This window comes from Otolemur garnettii, unplaced genomic scaffold (assembly GCF_000181295.1).
Source record: "Otolemur garnettii isolate 467f Iridium unplaced genomic scaffold, OtoGar3 scaffold00063, whole genome shotgun sequence".
NCBI lineage: Eukaryota > Metazoa > Chordata > Mammalia > Primates > Galagidae > Otolemur > Otolemur garnettii.
The window spans coordinates 4180263-4200721 of record NW_003852458.1 but is presented as its reverse complement, the minus strand read 5'-3'; the positions used below and the strand labels follow the sequence as shown (position 1 = coordinate 4200721).

The window sequence follows — 20459 nt, the reverse complement described above, 5'->3', positions numbered from 1 at the left end:
TTCAGGTTAATGTGAGGGTACAAACAACCAGGTTACAATATTTGAATTTTTAGGTAGAGTCCATTGTGTAGTTGTGTCCCACATCCAGAAGGTGTGCCTTGTGCCCCTACATTGTGCCCATTAAGTGAGAGCGCACCCATCCTCCTCCTGCCTCCCCTCTTCCCCCATCTTGACTTGAAATGAGTTTTACTCCAATGTGGGTATGTATTAGATCATCTACTGACTTCATGTTAGTATTGAGTACATTGAGTATTTGCTTTTCTATTTTTGTGATACTTTACAAAGAAAAATGTGCTTCACCTCCATCCAGGTTAATACAAAGATGTAAAGTCATCATATTTTTTATGACTGAATAGTATTCCATGGTATACATATACCACAGTTTATTAATCCATTCCTGAGTTGATGGGCATTTAGATTGTTTCCAAATCTTGACCAATGTAAATTTAGCTGTGATAAACAATCCAGTGCAAATGTCTTCATGATGATGATTTTTTTTCCTGCTGGGTAGATGCCGAGCAGTGGCATTGCAGAGTCAAATGGGAGATATGATTTGAGTTCTTCAAGGTTTCTCCACTTCTTTCCAAAGAGGCTGTATGAGTTTATAGCCTCACCAACAGTGTAAAAGTGATTCCCTCTCTCTACATCCACGCCACATCTGTAACTTTGGGATTTTGTGATGTGGATAATCTTACTGAGGTGAGGTGATATCTTAGGATGGTTTTGGTTTGCATTTCTCCGATGATCAGGGACAAGGAGCTTTTTTTTCATATATTTGTTAGTCATTCATCTGTCTTCAGAAGATTCTGTTCATGTCTCTTGCCCAGTGAGAGATGGGATTGTTTGCTCTTTTTTTTGATTAATTTGGGTTCTCTATAGATCCTAGTTATCAAGCCTTTGTCAGTTTTGTAACAAGCAAATACTTTTTCTCATTCTGAAGGTTGTTTCCTTTCATTGTTGTGTCCTTAGCTGTGCAGATGCTTCTTAAGTTTCATTTGTTTATTTTTACTGTTGCTGCAATTGCTGCTAAAGTTTTCTTCATAAACTCTTTCCCTAGGCCAACATCCTCAAGAGTTTTACCAACCCTTTCTTCTAGGATTTTTTATCATTTAATATCTTAGGTTTAAATCTTTTATCAATCTTGAATAAATTTTTGTAAGTGGTGAAAGGTGCAGGTCCAGTTTCAATCTTTTACATGTGGTTATCCAGTTCTCCCAGCACCATTTGTTGAACAGGGAGTCTTTTCCCCAGTGCATGCTTTTTTTGGGTTTATCAAAGATCAGATGGCTATAAGAGACTGGTTTCATCTCTTGGTTTTCTGTTCTGTCTACGACATATGTCTATGTCTCTATTTTTGTGCCAATATTATGTTTTGATCACAATGGATTTGTAATATAAAGTCTAGTAGAGTGATACCTCTGGCTTTGTTTTTATTACTAAAAATGGCCTTACCTATACAGTGTTATTCCTGGTCTCATAGAAAAAGAAGTATTTTTCCAGTTCTTAAAAGTATGATGTTGGTATTTTAATGGGGATTGCATTGAATATGGAGACTGCTTTAGGTAGTATAAACATTTTAATTTCAGTTATTTTCCTCTGCTAGGCTTGGGGTTGGATTGCTTTTTCTTTTCCATTTCCTTAAGATGATTCATAGGTTGTTGATGTGCTCTCTGTTTTTTGGATGGACGCATCTAATGCAATAAATTTCCCTCTTAGGACTGCTTTTGTAGTATCCTACAAGTTTTGGTAACTTATAGCTTCATTGTTGTTATATTTGAGAAATTTAACCATTTTCTCCTTTATCTCTTCCTTGACCCAAATGTCATTCAGCATAAAGTTGTTTAATTTACATGCTTTTGTGTGGGGATGAAAATTTTTGTTTGAGTTCCACCTTTATTGCTTTGCAGTCTGAGAAGATACAAGGTATAATTTCAATTCTTTTCATTTTGTTGAGGTTTGATTTGTTTCCTAGGATATGATCTATTTTGGAGTATGTTTCTTGGGCTGATGAGAAGAACATCCATTCCCTAGCTTTGGGATGGTATGTTCTGTATATGACTATTAATTCCATTTGTTCTAGGGTCACGGTTAAGTCCCTTATACCTTTGTTTAGTTTCTGTTTAGAGGATTTGTCTAGTTCTTCCAGAGTGGTGTTTACATTACCAGCTATTATGGTGTTATGGGATATCACATTGCTCAGACCAATCAAGGTCTGTTTCATAAATCTGAATGCATTTGAGTTGGGTGCATAAATATTTAGAATTAAAATGTCCTCTTGTTGTATTGTTACTGTGATCAGAATGAAGTGAACATCTTTTTCTTAACTTTAGTTGCTTTAAATCCACTTGTATCTGAAAACAGGATTGCAGTTTCTCATTTCTTCTGATTTCCATTTGCGTGAGATATTGTTTTCTATCCCTGAATCTTGAATCTCTTTTCTCCTTCAAGGTTAAGTGTGTTTCCTGGAGACAGCATATGGATGGCTTGTGATTTTTTTTTTTTACCCAGTCTGCCAGCCTGTTCCTCTTCAGTGGAGCATCCAAGCCATTAACATTTATTGAGAGAATTGATAAGTATGGCTGAGTTCTATCCATCTTATTTTGTGAAAGTCTGTCGTTTAGTTTTATCCTTTGTGCCATTGTGGAAACTGTGTTTTGTCCTCTAGTTTCTGGGTCTTTACTTTGCTGGTGTTCTATTGTGATGGTCAGTGTAGAGAACAGATCTAAGTATTTTCTGTAGAGGTGGTCATGTCAAGGTGAATTTCCTCAATGTTTTCCTATCAGTAAAAGATTTGATTTCTCTATTCTTAGAAGGCACATCGAACAGTCCCCCTGACAACAACATGGCCTTCCAGGGGGTACAGGGTCTGCTCCGCTCACCCAAGCTCAGCAGGTGTGCCAGATCAGGCCATGCACTAGGAGCCTGGGAACTGTTTCTCTGGTGGAGCCTTCCCACCATAGTGGTTTCCAGTTAGTAGCCAAGCTATTGGGAGATCCACCCCGCCTGGCATTCAGTCTTGGTTGCTGGATGTTATTCAAGTCACCTCTCTTGTTGAAGTGTTTTAAACTGCTTCCTGGATGTGTTTAGTCCAAAAATCAATAAACTGCCTGTGAGCTGGTCCCCTGGCCCCTGCCCGTACACATGCACTTGCCTTCTGTGCCAGCTGTCCTCATCTCTAGACAGCCTCATTAGCTCCTGGAGTTTACCATGGCTTCTCTGTGCCCTAGGAGTGATGTTCTTGTGTAAGTTCCCCCAGCCAAAGGTGGCTGGAGTTCTAGTTCCCCTGTCCCACTGTGAATGGCTAGTAAGGAGCTGTTTCTAATCTGCCATCTTGTTCCTCCCTCTCTCCACTTTGTCTTGAGTCCTTATCCTGCGCTAGATTGGGATGACTTTATATTTTCCTTGATATCTTCATTTTTAACACCAAATTCTGGTGGTTTCAATAGTATTAATGTTCTTTCTCAGTCATTTCCAATTATCTTGTAGATATGAATATTATTCAAGATTCTACTGTCAGTCTTTGATTCACCATTCCTCTTGCCCACTCTTAAATTAGGTCATATTTACCCTGGCCCCTTGCTTCATTCTTGCTCAGTCCCCACCTAAGCTCCAAAGTTATTTCACAGTATATTCTTTTCTTTTATCTGTAAGGACACTAGCTACCTAACCAACTACCCAGTAAATTCCTCTATGTACTCGTATTACTAATCAATACAAAAGAAAAATCATCATCCTGTCTTGCAAACACAGCTTCCCCTAAAGCCCTTACTCTTTTGATGGTATCTCCATTTTTACATGTAGTTCCTTGGGTTAGAACTATCTTTGTTAATCCACCACACTGACTCCTCTTTTCCTACAATATCTTCCAATCTCTTGTCTTATTTTTGTTTCCGTTGATCAAGTATAGAAACTCAGCATTTTTTCCTTTGACTCTTATTAAAAGATTCCTTTTTAATTTGTTTCATTTAAATTAAAAAAAATTCAGATTAATGTGGGTATACAAACAATTAGGTTACAATGTTTGCATTTGTTAGTTGTTTCCCACATCTAAGAGGTGTATCATATACCCTTATGTTGTACTTATCAAGTGGGAGCACATCCGTTCCCTTCCCTCCTCCCATGGTGACTTGAGTTTTTCTCTTGTGTGGGTGTGTATTAGATGGTCCCTTAGCTTCATATTAGTATTGAATACATTGGATACTTGCTTTTCCATTCTTATCATACTTTACTAAGAGGAATGTTTTCCAACTCCATCCAGGTTAATGTAAAAGATGTAACCTCTCCATCTGTTTTTATGGATGAATAGTATTCCATGGTTTATATATATCACAGTTTATTAATCCTTTCCTGAGTTGATGGGCATTTAGATTGTTTCTACATCTTGGCATTTGTAAATTGAGCTGTGATAAACAATTTAGTGCAAATGCCTTTATGATAAAATTATTTTTTTTTCTTCTGGGTAGATGCCTAGTAATGGGAATATAGGATCACATGGAAGGTCTATTTTTAATTCTTTGAGGATTCTTACTGATTCCTTTGCCTCCAAGCTGTCAGTTCTCAAGTTGTCAGTCCACAGTTGCTAAAGCTTAAACTGTTACTCTGATAGTATCTCTTTTCCTGAAAACCACTTAAATAATTTCCTAAAAAATTTATAAGAAAGCTTATACTTTTTAGCATTTCAGCACCTTTAAAATTCTTTAGATAACACCATTAACCCAACTTTTCATCTTATTTTTAAAATTTCAGATTAACATAAAGTCCAAGTTGCAGTTGAGCCCTTGACCCAGGAGGTGTGCCATATACCCCTACATAGTACCTGATAGGTGAAAGCTTACTATACCCCCCTCCAACATTTTTATCTTAATTTTATTATTTCTTTTTTTGGAGTAGTCCTCCAGCTTTCTCAGATGCCCCAAGAGTTTCCTAGAAACTGGTATCTGGTATTGGTCTGAAATGAGTTGTTTCTTCAGTCAAAACCACTGATCATTTTTCTTAGTGTCTTTTTCTGTCTCTGTCTCTCTCTCAATAAATTTCTTGAGGACAGAGACTGTCATTCAACTTTGTATTCCTCCTCATAGGGCTTACTGCAATCTGTGGCACATTATAAATACCTAATCAATGATTTTTATTGAATAACACATGGCAGTTTAATGATACATTATTTACTTCAAATTTACTTATGTTTTACAAGGAAACTGATGAGTTCACTTTCCATAACATTGCTTTTTGTTCATTAATTATTCATTCATTCATCCAATCAACAAATATTGATAGAGTGACCTCTAAATGGTAAACATAGCAATAAACAAAATGGTCAGGGTTTCTGCTCTCATAGAGCCAATGTTCTACTCTCTGTGGTCCTCTCATTCAAAGTGCTTTTTCTTTTTTCTAAACAAGAAATGTGAAATTAAGGGAATAGGAACTTATCATTTTTACATATAACATAGAGAAAAGTACAAGGTGTGACTTGATAATTATACATTATTTTAGCATTAGTAATAAACTTAAAATCAACCAGTCAAGTCTCTTCTAGAAAAATGAGTCAGGCCAGGCACTGTGGCTCATGCCTGTACCCCTAGCACTAAGGGAAGTGAGATGGGAGGATCACTTGAGGCCAAGAGTTTGAGACAGCCTGGACAATAGTAAGACCCCCATATCTGCAAAAAAATAAAGATGAAAAAATTAACCAGGAGAGGTGGCACAAGCCGTTAGTCCCAGCCACTTGGGAGGCTGAGGTGGGAGGATCAGTTGAGCCCAGTAGTTTGAGGTTACAGTGAGCTATGATTATGTCACTGTGCTCTAGCCTAGGGAACAGAGCAAGACCCTGTCTTAACTGGAAAACAAGAAAAAGAAAGAAAGAAAAGTGAGACTCAGAGGTTGTAAAATGTGCCCAAGGCTACTCGGGTAGTTTTAGTGAAGAACTGGAAATTAAGTCCAAGTTTTCTGAATTCCAGTGAAGACCTCTTCCTACAAGATAGACTACTAGCAAAATATAAATTTTTCAGAGATGTCTTGAGAGGAATGGTGGATGGTGAGGGAAGAGGGACTGTGTAGCAAAGAGTGAGGTCTCAGTGGGGTGTGATGAGATTAATAGAAGAACCTCAAGCATTATAATTAAACACAATTAGAAGATACACTAATTCTTTCATGGGAAAAGAAATGGACACCACATACTTAGAGGTGATCAGAGATCATGAGGCACGTTTCCAAGTGGAGGCTACTGGCAGCCAGCAAGGGTCTATATGTATCAGCCAGTCACTGGATATATGTTTTAAGAAATGAGACGCTGCCATTACATTTATGCTAAGTGTAGCAATTATCCAGAAAATTAAGTACGATAGGCTTTTCAAAACACTTGCCTCCATTTTCTGCTTCTCTTTAATTGGGAAAGGGGAAGACTTTGGGTCCTTTGGGACTATTAACAAAGATGGGAACTTGAAAAATGTTATATGTTTTTATTTTTAAAATAGACTACTTTTGAGAATAGCTTCAGATTTACAGTAAAATTATGAAGATACTACAGAGGGTTCTCACATAGACCCCTCACCCTGTCTCTCCTACTATTAACATTCTACATTAGCATGGTACATTTGCTCTAAGTGTACTTGTAAGCTCAATATACAGATACATTTTATTGCCTAGAGTCCACAATCTTTATATTTCTTTAGTTTTTACTTCAGTGTCTTTTTCTGTTTCAGGATCCCATCCCAGATACTTGTCATATTTCCTTAGACTCCTTTTGATTATGATAGTTTCTCAGACTTTCCTTGTTTTTATTTTTATTATTTTAGATTATATAAGGGTATGGACAACTAGGTTACATTGTTTGCACTTGTTAGGTAGAACTGAAGTTGTAGTTACCCCTCATCCAGGAGGTGTACTTTATACCCTTGCATTGTGTCTGTTGGGTGGGAGGATACCAATCCCCTTCCCTCCTCTCCCCACTCCCCCTACTTGAGTTTAATTGTGTTTTTCTCTTGTGTGGGTATGTGGTTATTTGTCTACTGGTTTCATATTGGGGTTGAGAACGTTGGATACACTGGATACTTGCTTTTCCAACCTTATGATACTTTACTAAGTGGAATTTACTCCAACTTTATCCAGGTTAATACAAAAAAAAGTAAAAAAATATGGAACGCTTCACAAATTTGCGTGTCATCTTTGCACAGGGGCCATCCCAATCTTTGTGTTGTTCCAATTTTAGCATATGTGCTGTCCATGTGAGCATGACTTTCCTTGTTTATGATGATCTTGACAGGTTTTGCAGGATGCTCTCAGGACTTTAAGGCCACTTGAAGGTAAGGCCTTCGAGGTCTTTAAGTGCCCCCTTTTGACTGAATCCAAATTTTATAGAACAAATTTTTTTATTAAGAGGGGTGCAACAGGGAAAGATGAAGCTTTTCTTGTCTCCTTTCATGCTTATAAATGAGCAATCTTGAAATCAGAAGGCTGCAGTTTTCCCACCCCTACTTGGTGTTTGGGACCACAGAGGCAAAGTGCCATTTTGATCACCTCATAACAGGGATGAGTACAATCAACAAAATTTATCCCTGTTGATGTTGATCTGGATCATCTGATTGAGGGAGTGTTTGTTAGACTCTGCCAACATAATTACTCCCTTACTCCCCCCACCCTATCTATAGGAAGTGTCTATGCAGAGCTTATACTTAGGAGGGAGTATGTTTTTCGTCCTGGAGGGCAGAGTGCATACATAACTTATCTGAAATTTTTCTGTAAGGGATATATGTCTTTTCTCCTCTTTTTATTTATTCATTGCATTATTTATTTAAACCAATATGGACTCAGATATTTATCTATTTTGGGTTATAATCCAACAATTGTTATCAATCAGATTGTCCTACTTTTGGCCTTGGGAGTTAAGTTGGCCCTTATGTCCCTTTAATGTATCTCCATCAATGTAGTTGTTTACTTTGCAGCATTTCTTTACTACCAGATTCTCCAAACTCATTTTATGTATTTCACACCTCATCCTGGTATCAGCCATTTCTCCAAGAAGCCCTATTCTTTTTATAGGAGAGTGGGTTTAGAAACCAAGATCTAGGCTCTGGGTGTGCTTCTTGTTACTGGGGTATTATTTATAGGTCTTCTCAGCTGACAGAACAAGGAAGTATATGTGTACACCAACCTGTGTAGATATACATATCTACAAATATTATATATATGAAGGCACACATGAGTTTATACTGCTGTCTTCAACTCTCTTCCATTATCACAGGGATTATTTTAGCCTCCTTCTCCCTAACTTATTTGTAAGTTCCAGTTCACCCTGTGAGAAACCTGGCACCCATTCTTTGTTATCCACGTACCTGGTTGTCCAATTGCAGTATGCAGGTGTAACAGTATCAGAATAGAGTACAGTGATTGTGTGCAATTCCTTTAGTCTTATGGATACTACTCATTTCCAATGTTATTTAAATCAGCACCTTTCTCTCCCATCTCTTTCAGTGAGGTGGTTTCAATACTTTTGTGAGATAGTGAGATTCTCTTATCACAATGTGCATTCCTTCCTTGGATCCCCTGACTCCCCATTTTTTTTTTTAATTCATATATATTAAAGTTTACTCTTTGTGCTGTAAAGTTCTATGGGTTTTAGCGGATACGTGTCAGTATCCACCATCAGAGAATAGTTTCATTGCCCTGCAAATCCCTACTAGGGGTGTCCAACCTGAAGCCCATGGGCCACATGTAGATTATGTGAAGACTTTTTTATTTGCTAATCAGCTTTCATTAGTGGTTGTGATGTATGGCCCAAGAAAATTCTTCTTTTTCCAGTGTGGTGCAGAGAAGCCAAAAGGTTGGACACCCTTGCCTGCACTTTACCAGTTCAACTCTCTCCTCTCCCCCTCATCTTTGTGCTATCTTCATAGTTGATTGAATTTTACCATTTTCAGAATGTTGTATAATTAGAATCCTATTTGTGTGTGTTTGGAAGTTTATTTTCCTTTATGAAAGGCTGGGAAGAGGCTCTTCTATCTTGGAAGGGATGGTGCAGAGAAGAAGCCAAGATTTTTGTACATTACTTTGGAAAATATTGAGAATGGTTTTCTTTTTGAATCTTTACACTTACACCTTCTTTTTTGTGAGCTTCTTCCTTGTGTGTTTGTCTTTTTTAAAATTTTCTCCAGAGTGTTTCGAATTATGGATGACAATAATAACCGAACTCTTGATTTCAAAGAATTTGTGAAAGGGTTAAATGATTATGCTGTGGTCATGGAAAAGGAAGAGGCAGAAGAGCTTTTCCGGAGGTTTGATAGAGATGGAAATGGAACAATAGACTTCAATGAATTTCTTCTCACATTAAGAGTAAGTGGCCCCTGAATCAGCGTATCTGCTGAGTTTGGCTTTCATGTGTTTTAGGTTGGCTATCATGAGGTTTTGTTTTCAGAAGTTGTTAATGCATTGCTGGGGAGATGGGCAGAAGACTGTGAACAGGTTTAGGGGAGTTTTAAAGCATTCATAATGCACATTATTGAGTGGGACACAATTTTCTCATCTTTGAGGGGAAAAAGATATTTCATCACATACAATAGCAAAAAAACACATTTGACTGTGTATGTTTCTATGTGTTTTTTCTGCTTATCTAGCCTCCAATGTCCAGAGCCAGAAAAGAGGTAATTATGCAAGCTTTTAGAAAGTTGGACAAGACTGGAGATGGTGTTATAACAATTGAAGACCTGCGTGAGGTGTATAATGTCAAACACCATCCAAAATACCAAAATGGGGAGTGGACCGAGGAGCAAGTATTCAGGAAATTTCTGGATAACTTTGATTCACCCTATGACAAAGATGGAGTAGTAAGTAAAAGAGCTTAATCTAAGATTTTTTCTATTCAGGTTGAAGTTATAAATGGGAAAGAGGTTCCAAACCTTAACAATCTCTACATGTTGATAGTATATTTGTTATAAATAGAAGCACAATATTCTTTAGGAACCATCTAGAAAGTTGAAAATTGAAGTAATAAAACATGTGTGTGTGCCCACACAGACACATATGTGAGTATATGTTGGTATGGGGTCCACATACAGCTAACTGCCATAGCATCTGGGCAATGCAGCATTTCATATGTACCATATTCATCACACTCAGCTCATCACATTTCAATGATCTAGACTATATTTAAGCACATTTACCCTCAAATGGGTTATAATTCAGTTTTTGGGAACAGATTTACAAAGCCTCTGCATTCATTCTTCTGAGCATCATTTGTCACCACACTTCGCTCTGGAAATGCCATTGAAAAGTAGCTTTTGATAAAGGAACACCAGATTGCAGAAGTTGCTCTGATTTATTCTTTAGTGTACTTTGAGGTTAATTTACAATTCTAAAATGAGCTTGAAAACAAAAGCAAGCACTTTATCTCCATTAAGTTTTCCCTTCAAGTTACATACAGATGCGTAGCTTGGTAGGGGAAGAATGTTATTTTCATGACTGTGTCTAAGCTGAGTGGAAGATGTCATCTTTTATCAACAGCCGTAAATGGACCTTTTTTTTTAACCCAGGGCCAGTTCTGCTCTTAGAAGACCTAAGTAAGGGTTTTGTGATAAGGGAAGGGGATGTCTCCTTGGCAATGGTGGGCAGCAGCACAACCCGAGGGTTTGTTATCTCCCATCTCATTTGCCACACAGGAAGAGATTAGTGGAATAATGGAAGGGAATGAGAGGGTGGTTATGGGAAGAGGAAATAAACCTTTCCCTTCGGAAGGAAGGGATTTCCCCCCAACTTTTTAAATGAAACTTTATGATCCACCCAGTGAGAAGGGGTAGGGGACAGGAAGGGGGCCTTTCTTCCCTTCCTGCTGACATCCTTCAGTCAGGGATGGAGAAATGTCCTCTGTTTGGGGCTAAGGGATGTGCAGGTAGATTTAAAGACAGGGGCCTAAATTCTGCAGGGCAGTCAAATGCTTAGGGCCAGAAATAACAGAAGTTCATGTTTTCTTTCGATATTGCTGGACTTTGATGTCTGAGATGTCAGTGGAAAAATAGCCAACTGCCATTTCCCCAAATTAGCCCAAGTCTACATGAATCTCAGAGTATCTTTGCTTTCTTTCTGCAGGTGGTTCCTCCTCATTGCCAGGGGAAACCTCAGCTGCCATTGTCTCTAACCCAAGTGGCAGTGGCCAGTGGATGTGATTCAGCTCATTTAAAATCCCCACTTTGCCTCTTTTGACATTTATCTTAATAAGGCACATTAAGCTCTCAAGTACTCATAAAGGTTATTAAGATTTTTAGCAAAGATATTTGACGTTACCTGAATATCATAGACCTTGTATTGACACCCAACTCTGGCTGTTCATGACTATCATCATACATATTAATATTAATAATGCAGATTGCTAGCCACACTGTAGATCTGCAGAGTCCAAGGTTTTTTTGGGGGGGGTGGTGGAGCTTGAGGCTTTACATTTTTAGTAAGTATGCTAGATGACTCTTATACACATTCATATTTGAGGTCTTTAGCTCTAAAAGATTCAGAAGTGCCTGTTTTCAATTACTAAATGTAATATACATGTGAACTTCATTTAACATAATATTAAACCTGTGCAACATTTGTTGAGCACATATTGACTGGGCATTATGCTAAGGCATAGCAGGAATATCTCATTTCATGGAAATAAAAATGTTTCTGAAAAGTGACATGTGATTTAAACATTTGTATGTTGAGTCATATAGTAACTGTAAAGAGGTAAATTCTTTCATAAAGAGAATAGCTCTTAGCTTACCTTTTGGAAATTGAGTTATTTTGTATATTACAGTTTCTATGGTGAAACATGGTTATACTTATAAGCCAGTGTGCTCATTTATGGTTAGAAAATATCCAAACAAGACCGAATTTAGAACAATGCAAAATATTAGTGTGGTCCCAAGCCAAGGATGATATTCAAATTTATGAACTTTTAATAATCTAGGCTAGGCTCTCTACTACTCATAAAGGTTCTAGAGTTTGCAGCAGTCATGAAATTTGATCTCATAAATCCTGTATTAACACCCCACACAGCTTCCATGGCAGTCTGTGCATCTGAAGCTGTTTGGGTGGAGGTATGAAGGCAATCAAATAAGGTGTGAAACAAACCTTCCTCACCCTTATGCCACCCTTAACCCCACTTCTTAACTTTTTAAATATCTATGTTGTGAATTTTTCATGGGCATATATTACTTTATAATCCCATTTTAAAATGTCTCTTAGAACTTCAGCATTTCAGAGGGTATGAGTCTTACTGCCTCATCCTTCTCCTATAAGATTTTTAAGTAAGTAAAAGTATTTTAGGTATTTTACTGAGCATGTGGAGTAACCTATACTTGTTTTAGGATTCTTCTAATGAGTCTGGACCTGAGAAAATGGGACTGAATTGTGACTAAGATATTTCCATTGACCTTCCCTTCTACATAACATATACCTTTTCAAATAAGTAGTATAGCTTAGTCAGGAGGCCTACTAAAAGAAGGAGTGTCCATTCTTTCATTATTCTAATGTCAAATAAAATAATAGTAATTAATGATGAATAGTAATGTGCTATGATGAAGCCAAACATCCAGGAGATCAGAGATTTTCTGATTCAGGCCATTCTCAATATAAGTTGAGACTCAGGAAACAGACACCTAGATAACTGGTGGCTTTTTCAGTAGTGATCTAATATGTTAGTTCTTAACTTCTGGTTTGATGTGGTCTGACTTACAGGTGAGGTTTGCTACTGCCCTTATGTTTTTCCCTTCTTGGATGCCTTCTCCATTCTCCACTCAGAGCCAACTCATGTCCAGGTCACCCCATCCCACTGAGGGAGTTTGGGATTGAGGGATAGGGTGATGATATCCTTCTGAAACGTATATCAGTTAGGGTTTGCATTCAATTGAAAGTAGTAAAGGAAAAGCTTATTAAACTATGGAATAAATGAATTAGGTTTTATTTTTTATTCTACATAATGTCTTAAGTCAAGTGGTTAAAAGATAGGAGAGTTGAGAGCTCTGTGGTTCTCTTGGCCTTTCCTTATCTCAAGATACTTGCGTAACTTTAAGCACACCTCTGAGTTTTAGGCAGCAGAACAAAGGGAGGGAGTAGGAAACGTTGAGAAAGAAGCAGATACTGTGTCAAGGAAGAAAAGGCTTCCCAAGAAATTCTTATCAGATTTCTGGTTGTATCTTATTGGTGAAGAGTCTATCACTTGACCATCCTTAGCTGTAGCTTCAAGGGAGTCTGAGAAAGTGAATTTTTAATTTTTCAATTTCTGTAGTAGAAAAAGCCAGGTACAGGAGTATTTCACTGGATGTGATATAGGTCTCATTCAATGTCTGCCCATTGGTCAATAAATAATAACAAAAATATTAGGAGTTTGATAATTTTTGAATTTTTGCTGTATAAAAGGTTCCTCAAATTGTCAAGTTGAAGGGCACCATCAAAATGGCTCATGGGTCTGTGCATAACTCTATCACTGTACTTGATATTTACTTTTGGAATTATCTATTACATGCTCTAGTCTACACCAACCTATGAGCTCTTTGAGGACTATCTTAATTATCTTTGATATTCCCAAACATTGGTGTGCATAGTAATTAGGATATTGAATTAAAAACAAATTTTACCCCCACTTGCTTCATAGAATCTGACTCAGTAGGTCAGTAGGTGGAGGGCATGGCCTGGGGATCTGCATTTATGCCAGTATGTCAGGTGATTCTGGTGTGGACTTCCCTGAGAAACATTGCCCTGGGACCTCACACTGCACTAGTAATGTAGAAAGAAGGCAATAATTATGCATAGAACTTTATGACTTACTAGGGGAATTTAGAAAACAGAGGTCAGAGGCTGAGGAATCCAAAGGATGAGAGGACTAAAATTCAAGAAAGGAGAACCCTATCAGCATTCTAATTTTAACAAAGGCTCTGTGGGATATATTATTTGTCTCTTAGACTCTCCTAACTTTAATAGTTCAACTATTAGCTCAGTCCAAATGCCTTTCTCTACTGCTTTTTGTTGTTTTTCCTGGGAAAAGGTGTAAAAGAGAACTGTAGATCCTGTGGACTTTTTGTCCTGTTCACGTATAATTTCAGCAAAAAAGACAAGTGGCTCATGAAAGGGGTCTGGTGGTGTATCCAGAGATGAGACTGGGAGAGGTTCAGGACAATGAAAGGAGACTAAGACCTGCCCCGGCAAAGATGGTGATTGCACCAAGAGTGGTTGGGGACTTGTTTTTATACTATGCATAGGGGAAGAAGATTCCACAGGTTGCTGGAAGGTTTTGGTGGACCAGGGTCTTTCTGGAGGAATTCTTGGGACCTTTTGTTCTGGGAGGGGAGGAGGGAGAAGGGTTTAGGCCCCTAACAGGGTTAGGATTTATGAGCTGAGTTCATAATTCAGTTCATGGATTTTTTTTTTTTTTTGAGACAGCCTCAAGCTTTCCCCCTGGGTAGAGTGCTGTGGCATCACAGCTCACAGCAACCTCCAACTCCTGGGCTCAAGCGATTCTCTTGCCTCCACCTCCCAAGTAGCTGGGACTACAGGCACCCGCCATGCCGCCTGGCTATTTTTTGGTTGCAGCCGTCATTGTTTGGCGGGCTGGGCTGTAATATGAAATCCTAGCACAGATAAACATTTCAGTTGAAATCCCAAAGACGACAGTCGTAGTGACAGAGTGGAGAGAGAACATGGGTGGGAGGGAGGCGTGAACTGAGGGTCACTTTTTACTCACTCTGGGCTTTTAATGAGTATTTTGTATCTTAGGAAATCTTGTCACCCAGGAGTGCTTACCTAGAAATCTGTTTCTTTACCCACAGGACAGAACTCCTGTTTTTGAAAGATAAAACATCGCTAATCTTGACAAAAGAACATGACATGCTGTTTCTGATGTGTCACAGAGACAGAATTCACTGCAGTTAAAGAACACTTGCTTCTTGCTCAGAGTTTCATTCTCTTATCAGAACCCACCAGCTCCTGCTCTCAAGGAAAAGATGACAACCCATGTCTCACTTTCTGTTTAGGTTGGCTTGGAAATTTGCCTGCCTTTCTTCCTCTCTTCCCCTGTGCCACCCTCCCTGCCATGCCCAGCTTTTTCTCTTGTTTTAGCCCTATTCCTCAGCCGGGATCACCACAAAGCAGAATGAATAAACAAATGAACGAAAAAACCCTCAAATCCCCTAAAGCCCTCTGGACTGAAATTTCCCTTCTCTTACAGGTACGGAAGGCAGGCCTCTGTTGAAGGGGTGAGATGCAAAGTTTGGTTTTTGTTTCTGACTTTGCCCCTGCAGGTGACCCCTGAGGAGTTTATGAACTACTATGCGGGTGTGAGCGCGTCCATTGACACGGATGTGTACTTCATCATCATGATGAGAACCGCCTGGAAGCTCTGAGAGTAGGACCTGGGGACCTGGGGACAGCCATGCAGCTCCAAATGATTCCACCTCAGCTCATAAACCAGGGTTATGTTTGGTTTCATGTTCACCTCAGTGTTTCTTTCATCTCAGTGTACTGTATTTTCCAAGGCTAAAACCCAGGCAGAAATAAAGACACTAAGTAGTCAACTGTGAGCTTCCATTCTCTGAGGCCTTTTTTTTTTTTTTTTTTTTTGGCTCTAAAACAGGAATAAACGAGATTTTCAAAGCTCCTCCAGCTATGTTTGATACACTTATGTATCTGAACCATTTCAAGTTTTCTTCTTGACCATTAATGAAAGTTTGAATATTTTAGTTGTAACATCCACTCATGGACCCACAGTCTGTCTTCACTGCCTTTTAGATGGTCTGTTTCTAGTGGGAGAATTTATCTATTTTTATGACTTACTATAAACCTTAAAGTTTTTCAGTTCTAATTTGGGGCCCAGAAGGAGACCATGTATTAGCCTCAATTTCTACAACCGAAGTATGAATTTCATTGTCCAGGGTTAGGGTGCTAATTTTCAACCCATGTGCCGTGGCACACCAGTGTGCCTAGAGAGGATCTAATCTGCACTGCAAATTTTTTTTTTTTTTTTTTTTTTGCAGTTTTTGGCCAAGGCTGGGTTTGAACCCACCACCTCAGGCATATGGGACTGGTGCCCTACTCCTTTGAGCCACAAAAATTTGTGGTACCTTGTACCACAAAAATTTTTAAAGATTAATTATTTATGGAAGAAGTTCAAAGCACAGTATGTGTACTTTTTTTTTTTTTTTACACTTTTTTTTGTTACCAAAAAACCAACTATAGCAAAAAACGCTTTACAAGAGAACTTTTGGGGGCTGGGGGAGGGCAGAGTCTGACTATGTTGCCCTCAGTAGAGTGCTGTGGCATCACAGCTCACACCAACTTCCAACTCCTGGGCTCAAGCGATTCTCTTGCCTCAGCATCCTGAATAGCTTGGGAGTACAGGCGCCTGCCACAACACAGGGCTATTTTTTTAGTCAGTTGTCATTGTTGTTTAGCAGGCCTGGGCTGGGCTGGTACACTCTTTTTTTGATGGACATAATTTAAGTGTGCCATGGAACTTTACCTATAGGTTCAAGTGTGCTATGAGATAAAAAATAGGTTGAAAAACTCTGGTTTAGGGGAAACTTCACTTGCCTTGGCAAATAGGTTTAAAATGACATTTTTCTTTTTGTGGTCATTTTAAAGACTGGTGTGAGTAGAGGCCATTTGTTTGAGGAGTCGATCCATGATTGTTCAAAGTATTTCTGTAGCTAAAGTTTTGAGGCTTGGCTGTGCTTTCTAGTTTCACATAGGCCATCTTGCCCCATCAGTGGCCAGACCATATAGCCATAAGCCTTCACCTGGTAGAAGGTTTCTCTTTCCTCCTGCTTCCAGCCAATCATGGTGAAGTTCCTACTAGCACAGGAGGTCAGTGTGCCCCAGAGTAGGATCACAGGCATATTCCAAAGCAGATTTTCCTTCTTGACACACACTTCCTGGTTCAAAGCCTACATTTCTGATCATTAAGCTTTGTCTTCATATTACTGCCATGGGAACCTCCCCATGAAAGGCAGCCCCCGCTTCTGGGGAATAGTGAAACTATAGCTCTCCTATGGGTCTGGGCCAGAGCTAGAACACCGTGACTGGCCTCTGGTTATGGTGCTGGACGCAATGCCCACCCTGTCTTATTGCTCAGGGAGGTCTCTTTTTCCCTTCTCTGCTCCAGACTGCATTCCTTCCCCCTGGTTTGGGGACATGAATTGAGTTAATAGTCTCTTTTATTATCTGATGTATACAAGTGGCTCTGGGCTCTAAGTCTGCACACACTTTGTTTTGTACCCGTTAACTTGTTTATGTCTTATTTTGTAGACTTGGAAGTTCATATCAGGATATGTATTGATTTAAAAATTGTAGAAACAGCTGCTGCCAGATTAGAATTACAGCCGTCATTAGAGAAGGCACTGTGCCTTGTTTCTTGTTGAGAAGCTCACCTCTCCCTTATTCTGGTGACAGGGGCCCTTCTGTGTTGGGGAACTATATAGTCAATTTAAAGAAAATAATCAAGCCAATGCATCATCATAGGAAGCTAGTTTTTTTTTTTTTTAATTATACGAGTCTACTTTTTTTATTGGATTCATTTTCTAGGCTTCTTATATAGAGGTTGGTGGGCCAAGGATACTAAGTATTATGAAGACATATATAGAAATTACGTAGAAAGCCAGAAGAAATTATAAAGAAATCATAGGAAAAAAAAATCCATGTTTTTTTGCAGCCTTATACCTTGCAGATTGTGGCTGAAGAGAGCTCCCCTGTTTCCTGGGCATGGTGGGTTTCAAGCCTCTTGCTCTAGATAGATCCGTGTCTTTGATTCTGGGTATGACTCATGCCTCTGCTTAACTGGAGCCATGGAGTAGCATTGATTCTGAGTGAGGGCTGGGTTACATTTATCAGCTTTGTCTTCCCCCAGGGCACTTCACTTCCTGTCTAAAGAGGGCGCAGGGCACAGCTCTCCAGTTTAAGGTAACTCATGCCCTGCTGTGTATTTGGTCACATCCAAGTTGTCTCCCACTTAGCAGTTTGGGTTCTGGGCCCATCAGCAAGATTCCACCAGGCCCTTTCACCCTCTGGGAACAAACCCTCAGTAATCTGATGGTCAAGGATCATTCCGCTCCTATTCCTGGTCTCTTCTGTGATTTCAGGCAGAGCCAGGAGTCACTCATTTAGCTCTACTCTGAACAGCAGCAGGAGGAAGAGAGATGAGTCATTAAAAAAAAAAAAGTCATTTGCTAACACTCTTCTGGGTATTTAACTTAAAGATTTCAAACCTTTCTCAGTTTACAAGTTTAAAAGTAAGCACTTGGGTCAGGAGATAAAACAATAAAAAGCTTTCAAAATATCTCCCTTGGAGCACCTCACTTGCTGGGTATGGATCCCAGATAGTAAATAAACAAGTAGACCCAAGAAAAGAGGATGAAATCAGTAGCTTTTTAATAAAACAGGAATGACGTATGTAAACATTCTGAGAATCAGGGTTTGTCAGAACAAGCCAACCGTGCAGTACTGAGCCTCGGTTTGGGGCAAACCTGTGCGAGAGTGGCTGGGACCCTACTCAGCCACCGCCCAGCGATGCTGCACATCGTACTGAATCACTTGAACTCATTCACAGCACACACAAGAAAGATGTGCGAGCTGAATGGTAGACCTACAGGGTTCTCCCCACCAGTCTGTTGGGGGTAGTTTTTGTAGTCATCCAAGCCTCAAAGGGACCTTCCACAGCCCAGATGGCACTCTGAAGCATGATGACTTGGCAGCGGGCATGGAGTCACATTGCACATCCTCATGGCAGCTTTTTAAGGTACAGCTGGGTGTTCTCTATGTTGGCTGCAGATTGAGTTTGCACACCTCAGAGTTTGAGGGTGGAAATACATCCCATTAATATTTATTGAGCTGTCTGCCGTTCCCAAGACTGTGGGGATAGAACAGTAAACTAGAATAAACGCAAATAAAACCATTGGCTTTCCAACTAGAGAGTAGAAAGCCACAGTTGTTAAAAGACCAAAGAGGGTAGAGAGAAGGGGAACCCCCTCCTCCCAGCATCTCACTCACTCATGGCACTGTGTTGGGGAACTATGTAACACATTGGATGAATGCAGACAGTCTGTCAAGGCAATGCACAGAAAAACCCCTCTCTGGCTGGAGGCAGAGAACAGTCTCAGCCCATCAATTCTCTTGGCCAAAGTAGATTGTCTCTCTGACCCATGAGAATAAACCAGTCCACCCCTCACTAAGCTGCCCGCCCATGCAGTCCGCTATGCTGAGAGTAAGAAAATTGTCCTCGCATGGTGTTTGTACATGGGCCCTTAACTGCAGCTTCATGAAATTCTGTTGACACCTTCTGAGTAGTTTACCTCTTTGGACTTAACGTATATCTATTTTGAATACAGAATGAAGACCCTTGCAACCTCCAGTTTTCCAGACTGGTCAACAAACTTGCTTCCCTGGAAATGATCGCTTGTTCTTTTAAATGAAGATCTTATTGAATGAAGCAGCAACATTTTAAATCTTAGAAATACCTATGACTCAAAGGAAAAACAGAAGTGCCAAAGGTCTGATAGTTCCTCATAAAAACTTGATTTTCATGTAACTGATCCTTTTGAAAGCCAGTGTTTCTCAGCATGGTTTCTCTCTTCCAAGTCATGTGTATGAAAACCATATATCCTTGGTAGGGAGAGCTAGTTCTTTTATTGTTTAAAAAAACAAAAAACAAAAAACAATAAAGCCCCTGCAGTCATTCCCTAAAATTATTTGTTCTCAAACAGATGGCAGGTGAATTCTGTTGAAAGTAACACAAACAAATGATTGATGGGAGTTCTGAGAACACCGCTGTGTGAGAATTCTTTTGGCCGTCTCAGTTGGTGTGGTGGGACGTTGTGGTGAAACAGCTCTTCCTCTCTGAGAATAGCACAACCTTCTTGTTGAATTCTCACACCTGCATTGCCAAAGCCAGTTTTTTTTCCCCTTAGCAAAATATAGTGGAAGATCCTCTGAAGCCCACTGAAAAAGTAAACAACCAACCAGTAGCTGAGGTTTTAATAATGGACCTTGCAACTACCAGAAAGGTTATAGTGCATCAGGGAATGAAAAATCTCAAAATGCAATGACCTTCTGACTTTCAATCCATTTCTTCACCCAATTCTTCATAATGGAATTTATTTCTTGTTTCTCTGAAGTATTGTAAGCCTCCCAGCAGCCACTGGACGGTGCTGATGCAACTTGAATTTTACCCAAGTCCTGGTGAGCACCATAGGCTTCCAGCTCTGGCTCTTGCTGCAAACACTGGAGGTGTTGAGGGCTACACCTGGTTTTTGCCGTACGCTACTCATGTAACTATCACTAATTTCCAATTTTATTCTTCTCCAGACCCTGTAATAAATTTTCCAGAGTTCAAGCACTTGAAATTTGAATCAAGATCTGAGTATGTAGTGGTTTGTTATCCTGTCATCAGAGACCTAAGTAACTTTTCCCTCACTGACCTTAATGCTTGGCATTCAGGGACTAATATTGACTTGGGA

The 20459-nt window shown here is 39.4% G+C and overlaps 1 protein-coding gene and 1 non-coding gene across 3 annotated transcripts in view; one reads left to right on the top strand and one right to left on the bottom strand.

The window, feature by feature from the left end:
• The window catches only part of CAPSL (calcyphosine like), a 34582-nt gene extending 19055 nt beyond the window's left edge, over positions 1–15527 (top strand). Inside the window, exons 3-5 of one of the 2 annotated variants that reach the window (XM_003792936.3) lie at positions 9147–9324; positions 9606–9815; positions 15255–15527. In XM_003792936.3, the coding sequence (XP_003792984.1) occupies positions 9147–9324; positions 9606–9815; positions 15255–15356 (490 nt within the window). In that variant the 3' untranslated portion in view covers positions 15357–15527. The remainder of the gene's footprint in view (positions 1–9146; positions 9325–9605; positions 9816–15254) is intronic. The other variant, XM_003792937.3, reaches the window with a different exon arrangement.
• LOC111726390 lies at positions 7125–7228 on the bottom strand. The gene has a single exon (XR_002774174.1). It is a non-coding gene; the product is annotated as a U6 spliceosomal RNA (small nuclear RNA).
• Positions 15528–20459: the final 4932 nt, after the last annotated feature.